The sequence below is a fragment of the Rhamphochromis longiceps genome, linkage group LG6 (assembly GCF_057381845.1).
Source record: "Rhamphochromis longiceps isolate RC_006_pf linkage group LG6, R_longiceps_female_GT1.1, whole genome shotgun sequence".
Lineage (NCBI taxonomy): Eukaryota > Metazoa > Chordata > Actinopteri > Cichliformes > Cichlidae > Rhamphochromis > Rhamphochromis longiceps.
The window spans coordinates 23,503,297-23,529,343 of record NC_140562.1 but is presented as its reverse complement, the minus strand read 5'-3'; the positions used below and the strand labels follow the sequence as shown (position 1 = coordinate 23,529,343).

Genomic DNA, 26,047 nt, shown 5'->3' with positions numbered 1-26,047 from the left:
TTTCACTTGGACTCCAAACAAAGACATAAAACGCAGCAAAGACATGCTACTCTTTTTTTTTTAAATTTATTTGAATGAGAGCCTGTGCTGCACAGCGCAGGCAGGGGTTAGTCCCCACAGTGCTGCATGATTATGAAACCAGTGCAGTCATGTGATGTCTTCTCTCATCATCATCATGACAAGTTGGAAGTCTGACCTTCCGCCAGCACACAGTTTGCCATGCAGGGATTGAAGATTGCAATACAGCAGCAGTGCACTTGAGGCTACACTAGGGGCGGAGTTTGACCTCTCAAGTCTCAAAACATCACTAATCCGCGTCGGACATTCTGGTACAGGCCATCATCGGCCCCGTTTTACAAAAAAAAAAAAAAGGCGGGGGGACTAATTCCAGTGAAATAACACTGTCCTGCGTTGAGTGCGCTATCAAGCAGGGAAGCAGGGGCTCGGGCTGCCGCTCGTGTGCGTGTCGGAGGGGTTGGGAATGCTGCACAGAGAGTGCGTTACGTGGACCTATCTGCAGTCATTTCTGGGCAGTTTTATTTGCAGGATTCACCGACCAATCGTGGATTGTTTTTTTTTTTTTTTTTTTTTTTTTTTTTTTTTTTGCGTTGACAGCTGGACCGCTCTGCGCCTTCAGCGGAGAGGAGAGACAACTATCCGATATCCGACTCCTCTTTAAGGTGAGTGTAGAAGAGCGCTTGTTTTCCCACTGCATGAATGCAAGTTGCGGCATATTTATAATACAGTGGCAGACCGGGAGCTGCTCCCATATACAGTAAAATCTACAGCGTAAGGCTGTGTAACACTGGCAACGTGTCTCCTACTGTGGGAACGTCGAAGCTTTATTTATTTATTTATTTATTGGGGTGGTGGGTGTAGGGTCGGTAGGTTGTTATCGCAGGGAAACACAGGACCAAGGATCAGGTCAACAAATCCCGTTCAATAAAGGAGGATGTATGCCCTCTTCATGAACCCGACAGCAAAGATGGGCGCTTATGTACACGTATAGGCCTATACAGGCATCACATGGTGTCAGAGAGGGTTGCAATAAACACATGTGGCCACTGAAACGTTAGAATATATGATGACACTGTTGATGTTACCAACATTGACTTCAGGATGAAATTAATGTCCTGAAATCAACGTTGTTTCAGCATGTATTTCATATTGGCTATGTCACTTTTACAATAGCATTTACCAATAATATACTATTTAAAATAATAACTTATTCGCCTGTGTATAGACATGCAAATGAGGGATCTTGCACAAGTCACGATTCATTTATTTGTGTTTTGATTTTTTTTATGCATGTATGGATGTAACTTTAAAATTAAATGTTATGTCTTTTTAAAATGTACAACCACGGAGTTATTTACTACTTTCCTTCTGTAGCCATTCATTGTAATTTCATACTATATTCATAAGAAATTAAGCTATTCCAGAGACATGAAAGGAGTAAAGTCGGATCATATAAGTAAGATACAAGAAAGTGTCTTTGGATTGTTGTTTATTTTATCTTATATCTGTATTTTATTTCGTGTTTAAGATTAAAAACAATCATAGTTTTTGAGAATTCCATAATAAAATATTTTCTCAGTATTTAAAATATTACACCTTTCCCCCCCCCTCCTCGGTCCTCAGACTTTGTCCAGTAGCATTCAATGTTGGGCAGCACATGGCTGAGGCTGCCTTGTGGCTGACAATGCTTTCCACAAACCGCTCAGGAGGTGCGTGGGGATGAAATGGTTGGAGCCCATGGCCAGACCAACTCACTATCTCCCTCATCCCAACATGTCCAACTGCAGCAAGTCTCCCCCCAACTCTGGAGAAGGTAGTTCACAGGATTCATCTGGCGTCTGACCAAATCAGTCATTTGCATTAGTGATGTAATGAACACTGTATCCAAGATCAACAGAATTTTCAAGCAGGGCCTCCATTACAGTATGCAATAAATATTATTGCTATAGGTATACTGGAGTTTAGCTGCAACTGCATTTAAATGGACAGAAATCTGGGTGGTGGTGTGTTTTGAGTTGACACTAGTTGTTTCTTTTTCAAAGTTTCATTTATAACACCACCACCAAAAAATACAATAAAATAAAATATCTATTATAATATACTATATTTAAACCTACTGAGCACCAACTATAAGTACATGGGACAAAGGCAGATGAACAAAGTATAAGGAGATAAGAATGTGTATGGTGCTAAATTGATCTAGTATTTTGTTAATTACTGATTACCTATTAAAAAGTATGGCTTAGAGTTGCATCATTACTTGGTAATAAGAACAAAAAGTAAGTCAAAAGTTGATTTGTGTAGAGAGAATAACTTTGGGAAGTTCTAATTTAAAAAGTTATTCTTTTCCTTTAGCTGCAGGCAATAATTCCATGGCATGGGTGAAGATGTTCAAAAAACCTGGAGGAGGCCTGAAGAAATCCTACCAGCCTGGGAGCATGCTGTCCCTCGCACTCACCAAAGGCCTGCTGAATGAGCCCGGCCAGAATAGCTGCTTCTTAAACAGCGCTGTTCAGGTGTGCACCATGTTTTAAATAGGTTTAGATTTCTGGGTAACTCTAACACTCTTTTTTAGATTATGTCCTTGTGTGAACACATGTGTGTGGTTGATTGGACCCCCGCAGGTGCTTTGGCAGCTGGACATTTTCAGGAGAAGTCTGAGGCAGCTCTCAGGTCACTTTTGTCTCGGTGATGCCTGCATTTTTTGCGCTTTAAAGGTACATTTAGTGTTAATTCATTAAGTCATTCTTCTTTTTTTTAAATTAGTTTTGTCCAGGATTAAATTCTTGTCTGATCATACATGCAATATCTGCATCGCAAACTAATAATTAATTATGCAACTAATTATGTCTTTTTCAGAGTATATTCAGCCAGTTTCAGCAGAGCAGAGAGCGGGTGCTTCCCTCCGACAGCTTGCGTAACGCCCTTGCTGAAACTTTTAAGGATGAGCAACGCTTCCAGCTTGGGCTGATGGATGATGCTGCTGAGTGCTTTGTATGTTGACACCGTGCCTTTTGCTTTACAATCAAAAATAATCTTCAGCTCGCCTTTCCACACTAACTGAGTGTTACAGAGTATTACTGTGTTACTGAAGAAAAGAAAGAAGAAATAGGAACATTAAAAGACTGCACAAATGTTGGTACATGATCACCATAGTTACGTTTTTGAGGAGTATTAAATACACGCTTACGTGAAGTGTTACTCAGTGGTTCTCATTTACTGCGTCAACTTTTGTGTTTACAATTACGCACCTGTGCTGTGTTCTTTGTTTTGATCGTTGCCTCTGTATCTCCTCTCACACATAATAGGAGAACATCTTGGAGCGAATTCATTTACACATAGTTTCAGACACGGCGACTGATTCATGCTCATCCAAATCCTGCATCACCCATCAGAAGTTTGCAATGATGCTTTATGAACAAGTGAGTAATCTTGTAAAAAACCACTATGTGTTATTAAAAAAAAAACTACACAATAGCGTTGTCTTGTGCAAAAGAAGGGCATAATTTTAAGTTGGTCAGTTTTTTCAATTAATAAATTGAAATAATAAAAAGAGTCATATAGCTGGTTGCTTGTTAGAAATATGCATCTAACACGCTAGACTGTAAACTTGAAACAGTAGAATAATGCACAGCCTTTGTTTTGCAGTTCGTGTGTCGCTGTTGTGGTGCATCTTCAGACCCACACCCATTCACAGAATTAGTACATTATGTCTCCACTACTGCTTTATGGTAAGTACTCGATTGATAAAAAATATTGATATTGGTTGATTAAAAATTAAAAAAATCAGGCCAAAGCAGTAAACCCAATTTAAATGTCAAAATACTACCAATGCTAAAATAACTATGGTGGTTACTAGTTTTAATCAAGTCATCACATTACAAATCCAAGGCTGGTTATTATCAGCAGGTCTATTGTGGTTTATTGTAGTCACAATTTTTAGTTCAAATATGTGCAAGATTGTTTCTGACTTTTTTCACCTGCACCTGACAAAAAAGAAATTCCAGCGTATTATTATCCTTCAGTGGGCTGGTTTCAGTCATTATGCAAATGTACTGTTTATAAGATTGTGGAAACCTGCAGTCAGCTGAGACTGAAGAAGTCACTTGGATGAGTGACAAAACGTTTCTCCCACAAAACGCTATGTCCAGATGAACAGAATCAACTTTTGGAGATCCAGCGTATTATCTCTAAATTGAAACGTATTTTTTTTCATATGTTTTCAATATTTTGAATTAGTGAGTCTCAGACCTAACCATAATTTCAAATTATTAAGTTGAAATTTAAAGACAATAACCAAAAAGTTTGACTTTGACAGCCAAAAAGAAGCATTTCAGTGGCAGAAACAAACTTCCATCAATTTTTCACACAATCTTAATGATGTGAGAAATCAATAATAGTGTCTTTGCTAGAGTTGGATGTCTCAAAACTGGTCTTGAGACCGGTCTCGAGACCACTTTAACGTGGTCTTGGACTGGTCTTGTCTTGGTCTTGACGTACTTTGGTCTCGGTCTTGTGTTGGTCTCTCGGGAGATTTGGAGTCAACAGTATCCATGACACACAACGTAACGTTTGATAACGTGTCACGCGCAAAAGTATCAGCTCTAAGAGCCGTGCTTAGAGAGTGCTTTGTAGTGAATCAGAAGAGTCGACTCCCATTGAGCAAGAGCCGGCTCCTCACTTAATTTCCTTTCGCTGCTCAGCTCTCACACAGTGGCTCAGCTATGCTCCAAGACTAGACTAGACTAGACTTGGCTGTAGCTCAGGTGGCAGAGCAGGTCAGCCACTAATCAGAAGGTCGGTGGTTCGATCCCAGGCTGCCTCCTGGCTGCATGCCAAATATCCTTGGGCAAGATACTAACCCCATGTTTGCCTACTGGTGGTGGTCAGAGGGCCCGATGGCGCCAGTGTCCGGCAACCTCGCCTCTGTCAGTGCGCCCCAGGGCAGCTGTGGCTACAATGTAGCTTGCCATTGCCTGTGTGTGAATGGGTGAATGACTGAATGTAGTGTAAAGCGCTTTGGGGTCCTTAGGGACTGAGTAAAGCGCTATACAAATGCAGGCCATTTACCATTTGGATTCATTTATTTCCAAGCTAGCGTTATTAAATTGAAATTAATAGATTATAAATGTTTTTGTGCTTTTAAATCATTATGGAACAAAACGTGATGGATAGAAGACATATAGCAATAAAGGTTGAACAGCTTTGCTCACTCATATTGCCACATTAATTTTAAAAGATAGTGAGGTGAAAAGCTGAACGGCTTAAAATTGTTATTTATTAAAGTAATAGTTGTTTAGAAAATGAATTTGCTTCTTTTCCACCAATGGGGGAATAAGTGCATAAAAACGTATAGATATCGACATCTGCATTAACTTGATATTAGCTAAATTTCAAACATTGCCCAAGAATTTTTACAATCAGTTTATCCCTGTTTGAAATTTTCTGTGTTAATCTTTTTGTTTCTTAAGAACCCCAAAATGGATGCTAAATAACACCCTGCTAATTATATACACCTAGTGAATGAATATATACACCTAGTGGCCACAACTCTAATGCTGGCCACTACAAACTGTTGTACCATAAAGATAAAAAATGTTTAGTAGTGACTGATCTTGTCTAAAATCAGTACTAATATACTAATGATAACAAAACTGAATATGTCTTGATCCATATTTGCTTTACTCACTTTCAGAGGTTGGTGAAGCTCCCATTTCAACAACATTAAATATTAAACAGTTATCATAACTGTTAACTTAACCAACGTACACATTAATGTTAGCTGTTTAACTATTAGCAATCCCCCAATAACCACTAAGGCAGCAGCTAGCGGCTGTGGTTAAAGATAAAACAGCAATATTCATGTGGGAGCGAGGAAGCGAACCTTATCAGTCCTGCCTATGTTTATTATTAATAGGCAACCTTAATTATCAGGATAACACTAAAAACGAATTTGACAAAAAATCACAATTTGAAACTGAGAGAAGTCTACATCAGTTACATAGAAACATTGGCAGCCTACCTTACAAAGCCCCCCTGATCAGCAGTATATAGTGCCGTCACCTGAAGCACAGCACTACTTCAGACAATTTAAAAATATGTTTTTTCCTTTTTTGCACTACCAACGAAAGTCTTAAAATATCTGTAATTTTTATCCTCATATATTTTTGTCCTGTTTCAGACAACCTAAGAATAGTGTTGTCATTGATTAATTTTGTATTTCTTTTTAATGGTAAAAAAGTGGTATCCAGTATTTTGCTGGCTATTGCTATGAAGTTTGAAATTCCAATATCGTAACGACCTCAACATTTTCCAGTCCAGTCCAGTGTCACCTACTATGGTTGCTATTGTGATTTCCTTTGTATATTTAACCTTCACTTTGTGTGTTAAAAAACAAAACACCTTCATAAACAGTTTAATGGAAAGATATTTTTACATTCTCTTTCTACTCTATGTAAGTATGAGATGTGTGTACATTCATGCAGGATTTGTGAATTTTTGAATTGTTTGCAGAGTCAATTACTCTTTCAGAGATGTATTAGATGCTTTGTTACCTGCTAAATAATTGCACAGTTTGCACAGTTTTTTAATGGAAAAGTGTTTTTATATTTCTTTAAAGGTGTCCAGCGGGGATTTTTAGCTGTAGTCTGTTATTATTATTGGATTTTATCAGTAGGTGTTTCCTGGGCTTTGCACACTCTACCTTACAAAGACAAAAAATAATAAAAATGCACAACCTCAATAATAAATAGCATAAATTATTATTATTATCTGCTTAAATTTATATCAGATTTATTGTTTGGATCATATTTTTTGATTCACACTTTTTTTTAATGTTACACATCGAATGGGAACAAAATATTAGTTGATGCATTTTCTGTTTTTGCACCCAGCCAACAGGTTGATCGCATGTTGGGGAAGAGCGAGCGGCTAAGGTCAGACATGTTTGGAGAGTTGCTGCAGGCAGCAAACAACACAGGTGACCTCCGAAGCTGCCCGGTATGTTCCATATTTGCTGTCACTTTTCCTTTTCCTCTGGTAATATTTCTTAGAAAATCGGTGGCTCACTACCTTTTCCCTGTTTTGCTATTTAGTAAGAACATCTGTCTGAATTTAACCTTTAGCAAATGCTGATTTGTTTGACGCAGCTATAAATGAATAATTTAGGCATTCAGTTTAACAGTTAGTATGATACTTTAAAATGGACACAAAAATGACTGTTGCAACTGTGCAGAGTACACTCTGTGCTTTCTGCTGCGACACTGCACTTGAAGCGACCGGAAGGAGACGATGCCAGACTAGTGTTAGGATATAAATAGCGGTAAGGGCTTATCCACTGTTTTTCTCTCATCTGTATTTGCTACCGCTGTCTTCTTTTCAGTGTGCATCAGTTAAGGCACAGTGCTGTGTTCCCTTAAACCCGTACTCTTCCCATGCTCTCTGGCTGCTTTATGCCTTTGCAATATTCTGATGATGATATTTAAGTCACTTTAATTTCCTTTCAGTTTATTTCATCTTTTTGTTTATACCTCAAAAAGACACAACCTATGACTCTGACATTTGGGGAAATTTGCTTAAAAGAAGTTAGTAAGAAAAGTTCACGTTTGCTTTTTTTAAATCTGTGTTTCCAACAGTGAGATTGGTTCAGTGAGAGTTATATAAGCAGAACAGCTAGCCTCAATCAAATTGTAAAACAATTCAAAACTTTCAACCACATTGTAAGTGTTTTATTTACACACGGTCATTTCATTGTTTTATTGTGCGTCTTGTTTATTCATTGTTGTCTTGTTTATTTAATGCCTTTATTACTTTGAGTGAAGAACTTTGCCATTTTCCTTACCAGTGTCTGCTTCTTTGTTTTTATTGGTTGTTGTTTTAAAGTATTTTGCAAATTCGGTAAAGTGTTTTATAAACAACTTTATCACTAAAAAACTAATTACAAAACATCCAACAGAGTGGGTTTTTCTCAGAGTTAGAAAAGACAGCATATTTGCCTAAACTAGTAGCCCATTAGAAAGGCACATTTCCCATTACTGCATAACTTAAAGGCAAACATAATTTTTTTTTTCAAATAGAAAGATTATATAGTTTTACTGGACTTTACTGGACAATTAAAAATTGCTATGCCCAGTTGTTTTTATCCTTAAATGCATTATTTGTTATGCAGAGTAACTGTGGTCAGAGCATCAAGATCCGTCGCGTCCTAATGAACTGTCCAGAGATTGTGACGATTGGATTTGTATGGGACGCCGAGCAGTCTGATCTTACAGATGATGTTATTAAGTCCCTTAGCCCCCGTTTGAACCTGTGTGGGGTAAGACCAAGTGAAAGGCTGAATTGAGTCACCAGTAACCTGATAACAAATGGAATTCCATTAGATTATTATAGATAAAAAACATTGTACTTTTTGCACTTTTGTCCAGTGTGTTAAAAGACTTGTTACAAATGTACATATCGAAAGATATTTGTCAATTTTATCATTTAATATCATATATATGAAGGTCAGCATGCTGTAATCTTTAAACTGGCCACGGAAGTCACACAAATAACTGATATTTTCATAGGATTTAGAATCTGGCACAAAACCATCAAACTTCAATTTGATCTCTTTCAGCTTTTCAACCGAGTCACTGATGAAAATGCTAAACGGAGTGAGCTACATCTGGTGGGGATGATCTGTTTTGCGAGTAAACATTACTCAGCTTTTGCCTATCACACCAAATCTTCAAAGTGGATGTTTTTCGACGATGCTACTGTGAAAGAGGTTAGGATGTCTGCCATTAATCCGCCTTACCCCTTTTCAAAAGTGTATTACCTACTACTGTGTTACATGCTCTAACTCAGTTATTTTCACCTTTTTTTCAGATTGGGTCCAAATGGAAAGATGTTGCTTCTAAATGTATTAGAGGACATTTCCAGCCGCTTCTTTTATTTTACACCAACCCCGAGGGAAGTCCTGTATCTAATGAAGATGCACCAAGGCAGACCACCATGTGTCCCCGCTACAAAGCCCAAGTAAACGGTGACATGAACGGTAAGACAGCCTTCCACTTATTATAACTTCTCAAAAAACAAAACAAAACACCCAGCTCACCCCTGCAGGCGGTTTATGCTTCAAGCTCGGGTCCTCTACCAGAGGCCTGGGAGCTTGAGGGTCCTGCGCAGTATCTTAGCTGTTCCCAGGACTGTGCTCTTCTGGACAGAGATCTCCGATGTTGTTCCCGGGATCTGCTGGAGCCACTCGCCTAGCTTGGGAGTCACCGCACCTAGTGCTCCGATTACCACGGGGACCACCGTTACCTTCACCCTCCACATCTTCTCGAGCTCTTCTCTGAGCCCTTGGTATTTCTCCAGCTTCTCGTGTTCCTTCTTCCTGATATTGCTGTCATTCGGAACCGCTACATCGATCACTACGGCCGTCTTCTTCTGTTTGTCTACCACCACTATGTCCGGTTGGTTAGCCACCACCATTTTGTCCGTCTGTATCTGGAAGTCCCACAAGATCTTAGCTCGGTCATTCTCCACCACCCTTGGGGGCATCTCCCATTTTGACCTCGGGACTTCCAGGCCATACTCGGCACAGATGTTCCTGTACACTATGCCGGTCACTTGGTTATGGCGTTCCATGTATGCCTTGCCTGCTAGCATCTTGCACCCTGATGTTATGTGGTGGATTGTCTCTGGGGCATCTTTACACAGCCTGCACCTGGGGTCTTGCTTGGTGTGATAGACCCCAGCCTCAATGGATCTTGTACTCAGAGCTTGTTCTTGTGCTGCCATGATTAGTGCCTCTGTGCTGTCTTTCAGTCCAGCTTTGTCCAGCCACTGGTAGGATTTCTGGATATCAGCCACCTTCTCTATCTGCCGGTGGTACATACCGTGCAGGGGCCTGTCCTTCCATGATGGTTCCTCGTCTCCCTCCTCTTTCTTGGGTTTTTGCTGCCTGAGGTATTCACTGAGCACTCAGTCAGTTGGGGCCATCATAAGCTGATCTACAATACGGCAGCAGTCTATAAGTTGAACAGCCACAAGGAGCAGTACCCTCCATGGAGAAGGAGGCTAGAGGGCAAGATCAAAGTAGTACGGAGGGAGGTTAGCCAACTAACTGAGTTGGAGAAAGGTGCGACAAAGAAGGTGCATAAAAAATACAGCAAGCTGTCCATACCTGAGGCCTTGGAAACTGCCAAGCAAAGACTCACAGCCTTGGCCAGCCGCTTAAGGAGGTACACCAGAGAGATAGAAGGCAGGAGAATAAACCAGCTTTTCTCCACAGAACCAGCAAAGGTGTACTCTCAGTGGCAAGGGAACAATAAGAGAACAGCACCACCAAGGCTGGAGACGGAGCAATACTGGAAGAGCATATGGGAGAAGGACGCAACCCATAACGGCAATGCTCAGTGGCTAGTGGATCTGAGGGCAGACCATAGCAACCTCCCTGAACAGGGTCCAGTAACCATCACAGTGGCAGACATCCAAGCAAGGGTCTCTAGTATGAAGAGTTGGACCAGGCCACAACATGGTTCACGCCTACTGGCTGAAGAAGCTGACTGCACTCCACGAGCGTCTGGCAGCACAAATGAACCAGCTGCTAGTTGACGAGAGAGAATGGCTAACCGAAGGTCGGACGGTCCTGATCCCCAAGGACCCCAAGAAGGGACCGGTCCCCTCCAACTACCGACCAATAACCTGCCTCAGTACTACATGGAAGCTCCTGTCAGGCATCATATCGGCTAAGATGAACAGGCACATGGGTCAATACATGAGCGGGACACAGAAAGGAATTGGCAAGAATACCAGAGGCGCAAAACAGTTACAAGTACCTGGGGATCCCGCAGGCGAATGGGAACCATGAAGAGGCAGCTAGGAAAGCTGCAACCACCAAGTACCTGCAGAGGGTCAGGCAAGTCCTGTGGAGTCAGCTGAACTGTAAGAACAAGATCCGGGCTATCAACACGTACGCCCTCCCCGTTATCAGGTACCCAGCTGGTATAATAAGTTGGCCAAAGGAGGAGATAGAAGCCACTGACATAAAGACAAGAAAGCTCCTTACCATGTATGGAGGGTTTCACCCCAAGTCCAGCACCCTGAGGCTGTACGCTAAGCGGAAGGAAGGGGGCCGGGGACTGGTGAGTGTCAGCACCACAGTCCAGGATGAGACAAAAGATAACTTCTCATATATATATATATATATATATATATATATATATATATATATATATATATATATATATATATATATATATATATATGCGTATATTTAATATATACACACATATATATAAAGGCGATAATCCACAATATATATCAGGTGTGATGTCTTTTTACTGTGAAATATATTTTCCCACTCTAAACATGTTCAACTCTGCCTCAGAAATGCTTGTATTTATGGTTTGAATAGTATAGACCTACTTTCTGTTCATTCCTTCATTTTTCTACATCAAGATCGTTTGGTTATACATTAATGCCAAAAATCAGTTATCCTGCATTTACTAACTTGAGAAAGTAAATAATGTATTAATGATTATTGGATTGTTGGCAAATACTGTCAATAAATCCATGAGATTAAATAATGGCCTACCCCGAGTCAGATTAGGGATAATCTACAGTTAAGTCCTGATTACTACCTGTAATTATTCAAAGCATTAAATGTTTATGTTTTACTTCCTCAAGTGCAAAACTGCTGTTTACATAAAAAGACAAATAAAAGAAAATTCACAGTGAGCAGCACTTCTGTGGGACAAATTGCCCTGTTGATACCAGAGGTCAGAGGACTGTTTCAAGCTAACAGGAAGACATTAGTCGATGAAATAATCACAAATTTCATCCAAGGCAGAAAAGTATCTAAAAATCTAAGAACAGGAGCTCAAGGGTTCAGTTTGCGCAGACTCACCAAAATTGGACATTTTGCCTGATCTAACGAGTCTTGATTTTGGCTGCAACATTCAGATGGTAGGCTCAGAATTTGATGTAAATGACATGAAAGCAGTGAACCATCATTGTGGTGGTGTAATAGTGTAGGGGATATTATGTGGCACACTTTTTGGACCCCTTAGCACCAAATGTACCCATCACTGTACCCATCCTCTTATGGCTACCTCCGCTACATTCCATGTCCCAAAGCTCAAATCACTGAAAACTGGCTTCTTGAACAGTAAATTAAGTTCACTATACTCAAATGGCCTCCACAGTCACCAGATCTCAATCTAGTAAAGCACAGGAGATTCATGATAAATGACCATAAAACTTTTTGTGACTTCAGATTGGACATACAAACTTTCCAAAAAGGAATGGTGGTTTTACTGAAACACTAGTGTGAAAAGAATGAGGTAATATTAGGCAGCTAATATCTGGATGAGTCTTAACTGATTCTTCACACTATAAAATGGGGTATGTGAAATTTCACACATGTGCGCACACATTCACAAACTCAAATGTTCTCTCATATAGCATAGAGTGAAGTTAATTCCCACTCACACAGGAGACAACAATTCATGGCTCTGACTTCTGATTGTGTAAAGATGCCTCCATATCAACTCTATCTGATTAATGTAATAAGTGCCTAATACATGCTGTGGAGTGGGATGCACAGTTTTTTTTGTATAAACAAGAGGAGAAAGAATAGAAAAATTGTGGGATCCTGACACTTGATGTGATCTGTGTATATTTTAGCATCATGTATTTTATCAGTGATATTCAAATGCCAGTGTGAGGCTATTTTTTTAAAGTAAGGTAACACATATGTAACTCTATAATAGTGGACCCTGGATTATTTAAAAAAAAACAATGATTCATGTTATTACATTTACAAATGCCTTAACTACGGTAACTGCAGTAGCTTGCTAACAGACAGCTAACATTAGCGTTCTAAAAGCTACCTGGACATACAGCAAGGAGTAAAATAATCCTCTGACATAGTAATACATAATAATTTTAGCCAGCTAAAGGAATTTTGTTTCTTTGAATTTTGCTTTAGTTACATAATGTTGGGCTCAGTGTTCTTTTCAGAGTAAGATGCAGTGTGCTCTCTCTGTTAGCTTAGATTAAAAAAGTACTGTGTGTTTTTTACTGTGTGCGTATGATTTATCTAAGCAAACCTTACACTTACACAATGAGTTTTGTGCAACAATAGGGTTTAGTGTCCACCAGGCTGCAATCACAGAGATTATCCTTGGCTTGTCCGGGAACTTAAAGTGAAATGAAGCTGCGACATAAGAGAGCATGATAGGGATCAGAATGCTGATCCATTCCAATTTGTCTAGTAATTTCTTTTCCAAAAAGCCCAGTCTGTTTCAGCATTTGAATTGTCTTTGTGAAAGTATCATCAGGTAAAATTTAACAGTATGACAATAGTATGACAGTGGTGATTTCAGTCAATCACAAATTACAGTTATGGTTTCCGTCAGGGTGATGCCGTTAAACCTCAGGCGGAAAGATTGTCCTCTATGTGCTGGCTTGAACTTGACATGAGGATGATGCCTCTGTTGCACGCAGATTACCACCCACGCCTTGCTCCCTAATCCCCGCTCCTGTGGCCAAACGCACTCATGCCCCTGCTCCACAGTTCTCACTCCTCCCCTGGACATTTCTGACATTTGCCTCCATTAATTTCTAAGCTTGGGGTTTTGGCAATGGCACCTTTCCTGTTTAGATGGATTGTTTTGCTTTAATGTGGAGCCCAGATACTTTGGCATGGGACAGGATTTTTGTTTTTATGACATTCAAAGTAAGTCGTTGATGCATTTGCTTCACACTCAGATGGCTCAGTTTTTTATTTATTATCCTTTCATTGAATGTAATCATATTTTGCCTGTTGTCCTGTTAATTTGATGTGCAGTTTTTAGGAGTGAGTTTTCAGTCCTGTACAGTACTTTATGCTCATTCAAACTAAAGCAGCAAACCAAGAAATGTTTTGTGGTTTAATGCTTTCGTTACAAATTTGCTCTATCATTTCAAGACACAAGATAAAATTTGCTTTATTAAATTAAACAGCACTTTGCTGCATATACTGTTTAGTATGCTTGGAACAGTCGATGTCCTTCAATGCCAACATTGGGCTGCATGAACAGTATATGACAGTTTACTCACTGCTCTTACTCACCACTTTTGTAACATCCAGCTTTGCATACACACAGCATTATGCAATATTTCACCTCATGTTTCAGATAATCCTCACAATATTTCCTTCACTGCCATATAAATATTTGTAGTGTAATAATTGTATTATGTTTTAATGTAGATCTTATAATAAAAGGCAAGGCAAGGCAAGTTTATTTGTATAGCACTATTCAACAACAAGGTGGTTCAAAGTGCTTTACAGAGACATTAGAAACAAAAACAAATAAAAAGCATGATTTAAAATTGATTAAAACAAGCAAACAAACAAACAAACTAAATAACAAACAAACAAACAAACAAACAAACAAAACAGTATGTAAAATCAAAACAGATAAAATCAGAGCAATAGATAAAATCAGTAGTTAAAATGTAAGTTTTGAAGTTTAAGCTTAAAAGTGTGGATTTGGTGCTTTATTCAAATGCAGCTGAGAATAGGTGAGTCTTCAACCTGGATTTAAATAAACTGAGTGTTTCAGCTGATCTGAGGCTTTCTGGGAGTTTGTTCCAGATATAAGGAGCATAAAAGCTGAATGCAGCTTCTCCGTTTTTACTTTTTAAAAAGTAAAAATGAAACCTCTGCTTAAAGCGCAGTACACATACAAAGAAAGAGACAGTGCTGCAAAAAGCAAAGTAACTAAGAGAAGAGCTGAGTTACAAAAGTAAAAGACAGTGGAAGGTGATCATGGTCATTAAAAAGCCAGATGTTCACAGTTCACATCAGCACTGTTTCTCACAGTGACCCGTTTGCTACAAAAGGCAAAGAAACACCACAGGGTGGGCAGCCATGGCAGCAATTGTGTATTTTACCAAAGTTAATGATGCAGCATATGTTCCTTGTTTTGTCTCTTTCCCCGTTGGCAAGAAGCAACGGCAGAATGGTGCATCTACTGTGTACTTTATATGGACTATGATTTAATAATGAAAGTAGCCCTTCTAACATTTTCTCATGCAATACCGTTTACTTGATTCATAACTAATTCTTATAAGTATATGGCACAGGAAAAAATGCAAAAGGAGTCACTCTAAGAGTAAATCATAGCCCATGGATGAATTTACAGCCACTAATTTTGCAAACAGATTAACACTGCTGTCTTATCATGAGATTCAGGGTGTAACAAGACCACAAGGCAACCAGTTTTTGCTTAACCAGACAAAGTTTCCAATTGCTGTTGAATAAGTGTTTGCACAGGATTTCACATCTTATGGATCAAAAAATGATATTGAGGTTTTGTGAGATTCATGACTGCTAACTACGTCATGTTGACTTGTCTGCCCACTTTGGACATGTGACAGTCATGATGACGATCATAGATTAAGTGAATAGCCCAGAGGGCTAAATCATGCAGGCCTAAAAACTGGTCCTAGCAACCATGTGTATTTCCTGAGTAATTGGCAAAAACCTCTTTAAGATTGCTTTGGTTACCCATAGTTTGCATTGAGCACACTGACACACCGGCAGATGTTCCCCGGCTACTCTTCGAGCTGTATTGAAACATTTGCTTTCAAAATCAATGTTGCATCTTCTGGAACATGTAGACTGCAGTAGATTAGTAGATTGTGAGTGCTTGCAGACAATGCAGACATTTTCCACAGGCGACTGTAGCCATTTGGTAACAATCAAACCACTGACAAGCAGCACTCTCTTGCGACCAGTTTCACCTAGTAATAGCCGACAAAATCCAGAAACCACTTGCTAACCAGTTCCGGGATTTACACTTTTCTCCCGCTGTCGGTGGTTGTTTTACAACCAATATGGACGTTCGATCAATGTGACCATGATGTCAAATGAGAAACATCTGTAGTCACTGGCCACTGGCTACATCCCCAGCGTCCTGGCAGAAATAAAAAGATAGAGTACATTACTCAAAGTTAGAATGCACATTTGAGTGTGTGCTCTTATTGTCTCTTTGCCAAAATATTTGTGATGCTGGAGAGTTGTGGTTATGTCATGCATAATGTTGGTCAAAAGCACAATAATGTCTTTTGTATAGACTGTAGTCTTGAGTTAAAATATATACAAATCTTTAGAGTTTTTCATTTTACTTGTTATTTCTTTCTTTCTTTCTTTTCTTAAATTTGGGCCATGGGAACTAACCCTGCTAAAGGTAGTTTATGGCTCAAAGTAAATATTTAGCACTCATTTAGTTGTTCGAGAGCCAGAAATATTCCAAATTCTTTGTCAAAAACAGTATAATTTCTGTGTTGTAGAGAAACCACAGTCCTGTCATTTGATTAATTTATTTTCCCCAACAGTAAAACATCCTCTTGGCAGTCCTAACAAATTTCAGGAAACTTTCATGGAGAATTTGCAGAGGCCAGGTGAAACATCAAAAAAAGACAGAGGTCATCGAAGAACTGAACCATCACAAAACAAAGGTAGAGGGCTGTGTGCATATAGCACATGTTCTCTAGTTATAAGGGTAGCAGTGTAAATCTGGGAGGAGAAAGACAAATTTGCAGACTGCATGGGCTCTACATGTGATATTCTGCAAATAATCTGTGTTCACTGTTCTTAGATATGACGCATGCAAGACCTTCATCTCCACCAGAGAATGGTCCAGGGCCTCCTGTGGAAAAATCAAAAAGCTATCCACGTAATGAGAAGCCGTCAAACCATTCAAGCAGAGGATCTCAGGAGCCACATGGACAGTCCTTTAGTGCACAGAGTGGTGGACATAGTCGGAAAACTAATAATTTCCCAGGTCACAATGACCAGGATGGCACCCATGACCAATGGGAAAAAGGTGGGAGTGGAGGAAGTCGCAATAAGTCTAAGTGTACTTGGAGACCTATTCGGGAGGTGTTAAATGTGGACACGGTATTGAATGAACTAGAGCAGCGGCGTCAGCAGCAACATGACAGCCCGCGGTGTAGTAAGCCTCCATCACACGAGAGGGTGCACCCAGAACAAAACCGAGATCGCGAGCGGGAATATGTCCGAACCAGAGAGGATCGGAAACAGAAATGTTTAATGACAATTTATGAGGACGAGCAGCGGCTTGAGACTGAGAGCCACAGCTCTGTAGAGTCAGAAAGCCGAGCAAATTACCAGAGGGGCAGCAAACTAAAGGGGGGCCCAAAGACTCTTCTACGTAGTGATACCTGGACCATTCAAAGGACAGAGTCTGGCTATGAGAGCAGTGATAGACTCAGCAGTGGCTCCACCAATCCTGATTCTCCTGGGGTCGATGGCTTTGCTGTTAAAGACCAGAGATCAACAGCGGAGGTACCGCTGCAAAGGTAAGACTCAGCTGATGACTATGACAGATACTGTCATTTTAATTTTACCTGCGGCAAATCGCCAGCATGCTGTGTTCATAAATAGTTTATTTAATAGGCAACATCATAAGATCTCTAGAAATAGAGTAAGATTTAAGTGAATCTTTTGTTATGAATTTTCTCATTAAAATAGTACATGTGACAAAAGGACATTTTGATGACCCAGAACACTTTGGCCCAGAAATCACATTTTCAGATATCTTTTTCTAAAAGCACCAATAAGCCTGTGTTAACAATGACAAAAAATAGTTTTGTATATGTTCAAAATGTATTTTAAGGCCTATCTTTTCCTGGAAAACCAAAAGAGGTTTATGACTCATCCTGCACTGTGAAATGTGTACTATGTGTGAATCTAAGAAGACAATTTCTTCTTGATTCAGCTCGTTACCATGGCATTAATACACTATGGATAAAAACCTTCATTAATAAACATGTTGAGAATATGTCAAGTTCTTGTCAATGACAATAACTAGCATTTCTATTTGCGTTACAATGTAAACAGAAAAAAACAAACAAACTTGTGTTGTCCATCTTTTTAGCTTATGTGTTTTAAAAATGCTGCTCTGCACATTTTAGTTTCATAGTCACGCGCACTCTTGTTTTCCTTTTGCGACTATGGTTATTTTAAGAGAGCTGGATATATTCTGCCACTTGCTAATTTTTTCCACTTATCCACTGGTCACGTTTTGTGTTGTGGACAAAAAAGCTTTTTCTCCATAGACTGAGATGGACTCCGCTCACTGCAGTGTACCTGGACTGAGTCCAGCTGGAGTAGGTCTGGCTAAATCCATTTGGATCCACAGTGAGCGCCATAATTATAAAAGGGACACCTTAAAAACCTTTGATAGGACACAGGATATTTTTCCATTATTTTTTTATTCTCTGACATTTTATATTTATAAAAGTTTCCCAGAAGCTAAAAAAGGGAGGTTTATTTTAATACTCTATTCCCATGTACACTTTAAAGGGTGAGTGTGTGGAGGACGCCAGCAGCAGACACAGAAATGCACATATATCTACAATACATAAGCAGACCTGGAAGCTATAAAACAGTTTTGGCTGTATATTTAACAAGGAATTATTAATCACTGAAAGCCATATTTGAGTGGTTTTCAGTCTAAATCTTGTTCAGATGGCACTTTTCATTACTCAGTATGTTTTGATTGGTTGTTTTGTGTGTGTGTGGAGAAGCAGTCACACTGTGAGAATTTGGTCCTAAATTTGTTTGTGTTCACCAAGGCTCCAAATCACCCATCAGTTAATGACTTTATTTGACATGAATATTGATTGTTTAAAGGTCACATTCAACCCAAAATTGAATGGTTAAAAAGGACTTTAAAGTTTAAAAAGAAATGCATGTGTAAATGCTCTCTAAATTTGCAGTCTGTACACGGAGATATTAAAATATGAACGTGCCTCATGCAAGTAAAAGCAAACTATTAAAAAACTTGTATTTAAGTATGTAATTATATTGAGTAAAAGGTATTTAAGGTAGGAAATCATCTGTTTTTTGTAAATTAATATTATGAAAAATTTAATAAAATTTCTCCATAATTGTTCAATTTGCAGTTTGTAAGTCTTTGTCAGTGAGTATGGTTTATAAACAGAGAGTACCGATACACACAGGTACATTTTAGGGAGGATTCATAATATAATAAGCACCTTTAGGAATAATAATTATTTAATAAAAACTGCATTTTTTTACAGCCTATTGAGTACTGCATTTAGTCACTATCATATTACAAAGGTATCCTTGAAATATCATGAATGTTATTGATGATGGTACTCATCAAAGCATTATTTTTGTAATGGTCTGAAGGAATGTAGCAATTAATAATCAGTTTTAACTTGGTAATAACGATAGATATTTTCAGTGGTTGGTTATTTACCTTAGATGTCTTTTGAAAATAAAAATACTTTAAATGAAAGAGTACCATGGACTACTACTGTTTTCAGCCTTTTTATGCACATTTTTGTCATTTTGTTGAACAATATATGGTATAGCTAGAGAACTACATGAAAGTTTGAATGTAATGTAAGAATTAAAAGCAATCATACGTTTTTACAGGCTCGACAATATATTGGGTCAACTAGACAAGATTCAAAACAACTGTTATACAGTCAATTCCATCTAAAGTCAATTCTAGTCATTAGAGTCTCAGTAGACCTTGAATATGTCTTTGGTGCTGCCATACTACTGGTATTATCTGGATTGATGTGCAGTATTTATTGCCAGAAAAAGAGTAAAAGTTTGATGCTTCAGGGTTTTTTTTATGCTGGCTCTGTATTAAACTTGGAAACACACTCAGTTGCTGTCTTTTATTTTCAGCCAGCAGCACCAAAAAGGAGGCGATGCAAAATCTAGTATAATGTCCTCACCTCCACACAATGGTAAGTTCCACGATTTTATAGGCTTCCTGAGGTTTTCGTGGCACAGTAAAATAATTAGCTGGTAATAAATGTAGTGTGTGAAGTAACCACAGCGCAGTGCGTAATTGTAACCTGCTATTAGTAATTTTCAGTTTTTGGTAAAATGTTAACATGCATGTACTTGTATGTAACAGCCTTATTCTATGTAACAAGTCCACTTTATATAACAGGTATGCATGGAAACATACGTTGTGGGTGGATGTAATTATCCCTCCACAAACAAAGTCATATCTGCTTTAAAAACACGATGTGGATGTTTTAAATGTAGATTTTGCCATAAAAGAAGCAAAAAAAGGATAACATGTAAAAAAAAAAAAAATTAAAGTAATATAATGTGACGTTTGAAACAGGACTTTGGTCTCAGTTATATGTTTTAAAATATTTGCAATACTTACATGAAAAGATTTACAAGGAAAAAAGAAACTTAGATTAGATCTTTCAAAAGTTCATCTTTCTTTCTTTCTTTCTTTCTTTAACCGAATTTCCCAGAGGAACCCACCCGAGGGATTAATAAAGTTCTATCTTCTTCAACCTGTCTTGTATAGGCTATGTTGAGTTTGGACTGGCTTATTTAACCTCTTCACCCAGTCAGTCCTGCACAGGCATTAATCTGATGATAATCCCACAAAGCTTGTTCAGATAGCACAGCTGGACGTAGCTGCCGGCATTGTCATAAATATCTTTCTGTTGCATGCTGTACTTAGGAGTGTGCTGCACTCAATACTTAATCAAGGCTATGTGCATTCAGAGCCAGTGTTTCCAACCAACAGCTAGAGCTTTTATCCTTGCATGGACCTCTCCAGGGCAACAGCGAAGAAAAAAATAACACATCTATTTTTAAAGGGAAGGAATTCAGCACCACACTGCCTCTTGCTGCGCTGGTGCATGGAGGGAGCTTGCTGACTGATTCATCCAGCTGTGTGAAAGTCTTGTGAGATTAACTTGCTGCTGCTGCCACCTTGTGTCCTGAGAGGGCAACAGCCTTGATGTCAGACAGATGATTTTCTCCCAGCTGCCTTCTTAGTTTAGACTTTTGATTAGCCTGTGATTTTCCATGTCTTACTATTTGTTTTGCTCTTCTTGTGTAATAATAGTAATAATAAACCTTATAAAAAGATGGATTTATCTTTTTTGGATGTTTCCTGTTTTATTCAGTTTACTGCTTTGTTTTGATCCTGTTTTTTTGTTTTGTTTTGTTTTATAGGCAAACATCAACCCAAACCTCAGGGAAAGAACCATGATCAAGTTTCACATTCACATCAAAAGAGCAGTCCATGTTCGAGGTTGTTTCTTGTTGTTTCTCTTGAATTACATAAAAATGGCTTTAGTTTTTAAAAAATAGTTCAAGTTGATGGACTTAATCCACCTGTATATATAGGGATGACTTGCACTGTGGTTATAGTGTGTAATGGGTCATATTGGATAAATTAACAAATCGCATAATTAGTATAAACTGAGAACACAGACAGAGAGCTAAATGAAATGGAAGAGGAGACCTAAAGGATGGAGCCAGAAAGTCAACACTGTGATTCTAAAACTCAGTTTACCTCTGGAAACTTGTTATGTTCCTACAATCAATGCCCTCCACATCAAAAATAGATGTGTGCATAACTACTAGAAGAGATTTTTGTAGCACTGCTGTCATGGAAACTTTAGTTTCTCCTCCCCAAACTTCAGCTGACAAAAAAAGCAAACCAGACCAGATGCTGAGCTTCCTTCCTGAACATTTCTGGACATTTCATTCATTGAAAATCAGTGATACCTGAGAAAAAGTACAGTTGTATAATATATCTTTAAAAAAATACATGTGACATGTCAGAGTAGTTTGGATTACGGTGATTAGGCCAGCCAGCAAGTTGTAGATCTTGGATGTTTGAAAAGTTGTCGGAAACTTGCGCTGCTTCAGTTTGCACCCCAAAATGTGTTGTTTTGCATAAATCCAAGTTATTACACTGAAATGTAATATAGCAATAATATATAGCAAAATGCTTTAAGACAATATACATGAATTTTAAGTTTTTACATCTTAATTAATTTCCTCTTTTTCTGTAGACGGAAATCAAAGTACACGTCTAGTACCTCCAGAAAAGCAGGGTCTTCTGAGAGGATCTCGTCTGGCTCGGACAGCAGGCAGAGTGAGCAGCAGGAGATGACAAACTGTAGAGGGCACACTGGAGAAAGTACAAACCTGAGGCACATTACAAAAACCAGCAGCTCAGAATGGAACAGCTCTGATGATCTTGCTCTCTCTGAGTCAGAGGATAGAGAAAGCACTTACCTCTCCAGTAACAGTGAGGCCACAGCCTCTGATTCTCAGTGTCCCCATATAAGCCTGCCATACCACCCTCCCAGCAATGTGACGGCAGAACCTCTTCAACTGAACAGCCAGCGTCAGCTTGGTACAACAGGGTTGCCTCACCTTCGACCCAGCCAACGGACTCCTCACCAAGGGGAAACAGGCCACCCAGTGTTTCGTCCCAGGATGCTCCAAGAACCTTTTCCATCAAGTCCTCGTCTTTCGTCTACATCTTACGTCAGTCCTCACAGAAAGCCCGACATGTCGGGCCTCCGAACCTTCTCAGATGCAAGCTCCAAGTCAGGGTCTGACCCAGAAAGGAGTACCCCATCATCGTGTGAAAGCGAGGAAAGAGCAGCTGGATGCAGGATGGAACAGGCAGTGCCTGCTCAAGAGGTTTCTCTGACAACATACTTCAATGTGGATAACTGCATGACGGAAACATACCGTCTCAAGTACCACAACCAGAGGCCTCTTGTCCTCTCTGCCACGGTGCCACGGACAACGGTTGCAAGTGAGCGGAGAGATAACAGTGATACACATTCACAAGATGTGCCAAAAGCCAGACCGGAAACAAGTAAGCCTCCAAACAAAACCAGTAAGTTACTGGAAAGGACAAAATGACAATATCGTATTGTTTTCTTTGTTGCTGTGTCAGTGACACGTGACTGTTGTAAAAACAAGGTTTTTTTTTAAAGGAAACTCTTTTTTTTTCCTTCACAGGCCATAATAGCAATAAACCCACTGCAAAATGGAACCCAGTGACAGCCAAAGGACTGGATGAACGTGGTTTTTTATGAGTGTAACTTGGTAAGTTTTGTTTACATGGATGGGCAGTATTAACTGGATGCCAAAGAGTTTACAGAATGGAAATATGTCAGGAAGCCACGGCACCTCCAAACCGAGACGAACTTATTTATGCAAGCCTGTCACATAAATAAAACCTATTTCTAAATGCTGTTGTGTATGACTTGACGGATTATCAACGTTCACGTGTATCTTCATTTGTTTTGTAGCGTTGCTGCACGAAGATTTCGTTTCAACAAAACCCTGTTTTCAGTTTGCACTAAGAAGTTTTTTTAGGGTTAGATCGTTCTTTTTTATCACCGTATGTCTGTTTTAAAATATTTGTATTTTAGTGCACATATTTTATTTGTGCACTAGTGCTGCAGAAATTAAACTATACAAATATATTTAGGGTAAGGCAAAAGAGATTAAGGTGAATCACAGATGATGTGCTGTGGTCTGTATGGTAAAAGAATTGAGTGTGATCACAAATAAGAGCATGCTATCATGAAAAGATATGCTAAAGATACATTATCTGATTATGATGTCATTCTACACAACATAATAACATCAAAGGTTGGCCTCATCGATAGCAGGTTAAAGGCAGTTAATCTAATTACCCCTGTCAAAGGAGTAAGATCGGAAAAGTATTCATGATTTCTGAGCACCTTACGAGTTTTATGCACATTTTGGAGGCTTTAGGTCACCAGAGGACAGACACCGTAACAGTGAGTCTTGTTTATTTACTGAGGTGTTCTAAGTGTTATCAGTTATCAGTTATTTTACAACATTATTCTGTTAATGAATGACTGTGGGCTGCCCCATACCAGTCAGTCTTTTGATGTAAAAAAAAGAAAAAAAGTGTACTGGAAAAGATGATCGATTGTTCATTTACTTGAGAAAACCACCCCCAGTAAAGGTCAATTTTATGTCATCCTTGAAAAAAAATGTGTAACTTGTTTTATTGGTTGGTTTTATTGGCAATGTCACAGGGCAGCCTTCAGGCTATTTAGTAACCGCCATACACAGTCGTGCAACCTTTTTGTGTTTTCTTGTCTTCAGTGCTGATTCTTGTAACCTTTTTTTTGTAATTCCCAGTGATGTCAAAACCATTTTTCCCCAGTCTTCCTCTTAAAGTAGGCAGATTTAAATGCAGGTCTGTATTTCCAGGTATTTTCATAATAATGCCAATGTAATTGATATAACTGACATAACTATTAACCATACTACTTAACATAACACACAAGTATCCTTGTTCATAGTAAGACTAATATTCTGAAACCTGCATGTGGCCTTTACAGAGTCATACTAGCTGTTTGTACAGCCTGAGCATGAGCATGATAATCCTGGACTGACTCCAGCAAACATAACATTCTGTTTGATTTTATTCAATTGTAATAAAACAAAGTCATCAAATAGCAATTTGTAACCTTTTAAACACTTGAATGTTCTCTTGCTCACACTAGAATACATAATATTATGTTATGCTTACATTTTTGAATCTAAATGTATAATGCAAACAATGTGTTGGAAAACAAACTGTCAGAGGCATACTATGCATTCACTTTAAAAAATAATTACTTTAAGAGCAGGTTTTGGTGTTTTTAGATCCTTTTTTTTTTATATGCACATTTTTCAAATCTCAATATATATATATTTTTTTCAACTCACTAGATTGCCAAGTCTCTTTATAACCATCATGCCATATACACATATTTTTTTTCACCTTACATTTTTATCACATCAACCTTTGTCCAGGTATTTACTCCTACTGAACACATTTAGCTGTGTATGTATGCCGTGTTTGACCCGACAGACATTTGAAATTTGTGTTGGTCATTTCGTTTTTTTGGGTGTTTCTACTTGTATTTGTCATGGTTTACTTACACTGTTTAAATATAAGAAAAACAAGACTTGGACTTCACAGGCAGTCCAGTCTATCGCTCACTGATACAGTACACGATGATATACACTAGACTGCCTTTAAACAACTTGATTGTGCTGTAGTAATTATAAATCCCTGCTATTTTTTGAAGACTTCCTATATATTTAATGGAAAAAGTAACTAATAACTAAATTACCGATAAACTGAAGCTCAGTCCACGAATAATAACCAGATTACCTTAACGTTGATTCACATGTGAAGTGTTTTTTCTTCATAATGATTGTGGGTTTGTTTTTTTTTCCTTCATCTTAAAAAACTCTTCTCTTTTCCTCACAAGTTTAATTTTACATTCTGAACATTGTGTCTTCAGTTGTATCAACAGTGCCTTGACACTTTCAGTGAATTCATTTTTTGTTGTTGTTTTGTTCTTTGTTGGTGAACCACATTTAGAGAATAAAAATGATGAATGAAGGGAAATAGACGATGTTGCGATTAAATTTGGAGCAGGCAATGCTACCGGTGACGTATTTGACACTCCTGTATGTGAAAATGTTATTTATAGGTTGGATTGGGGTTCTTAGTGGCTCCTTCAGGCTTCGATGTAACAATCACAGCTGCAGGCAGCAAACTCAGCAGTTCAAAAACTATTCCCTCTGTTAAACTAACAGTACTTAATCCAATTGTGCAAATACGATTATGTCTTGCATTCACAGTTTGTAGTCTTCAGTTAAAGTTTGAATTTGCTCTCGAGGCCTGCTTGATGAGACTGGTTTTCTCCTGTGTCACTTAAAGTCACAGTTGGCATTGCATCGATCTGTTTCTTTTATTTCGGGCTACCCGTACAGTGGAGCAACCTAATTACGCTGTAAAACCACAAAACAAAAGAAAGCTTTCTGCATGATCTTATCATGTCACTGATCTTATCAGTTATAAGAAGTTATAAGATGACGATGCCTGATAAGTAGCCTCGGGATGCCTCCCTGAATCCTGCCGTCTGCTTGGTTTTGGTCCTGTGCATTTGGTCTGCTGAGTTGATTTATTGACATTACAGTAAATGCTTCATGTCAGTTTAAAGAAACATGTGAAACCTGTCTACACTTTATATTTTTGTAGATAATATATATTTATTTTTATTCATTGTTGAATAAAGTTTCAATTATTGTATCACTACTAAATTAGCCACTTGACCGTGTGTTTGTGTGTGTGTGTGTTTAACTTTGCATGAGCTTCCACAGAAT

General features: G+C 38.6%; 1 protein-coding gene across 2 annotated transcripts; it reads left to right on the top strand.

Moving 5' to 3' along the window:
* Positions 1-324: 324 nt before the first annotated feature.
* usp53b (ubiquitin specific peptidase 53b) lies at positions 325-25,969 on the top strand. 2 transcript variants are annotated; one of them, XM_085409807.1, is made up of 17 exons: positions 325-680; positions 1,642-1,831; positions 2,374-2,534; positions 2,643-2,735; positions 2,878-3,012; positions 3,327-3,440; positions 3,667-3,749; positions 6,912-7,017; positions 8,186-8,332; positions 8,633-8,782; positions 8,884-9,052; positions 16,387-16,509; positions 16,650-17,373; positions 19,742-19,803; positions 21,047-21,125; positions 21,895-22,715; positions 22,862-25,969. In XM_085409807.1, exons 2-17 carry the CDS (start codon positions 1,738-1,740, stop codon positions 22,936-22,938), a joined length of 3,138 nt encoding a protein of 1,045 aa, XP_085265933.1. In that variant the 5' UTR covers positions 325-680; positions 1,642-1,737; the 3' UTR covers positions 22,939-25,969. The 2 variants fall into 2 exon arrangements, with proteins under 2 accessions (XP_085265933.1, XP_085265932.1); XM_085409806.1 differs by having other exon boundaries at positions 21,895-22,736.
* Positions 25,970-26,047: the final 78 nt, after the last annotated feature.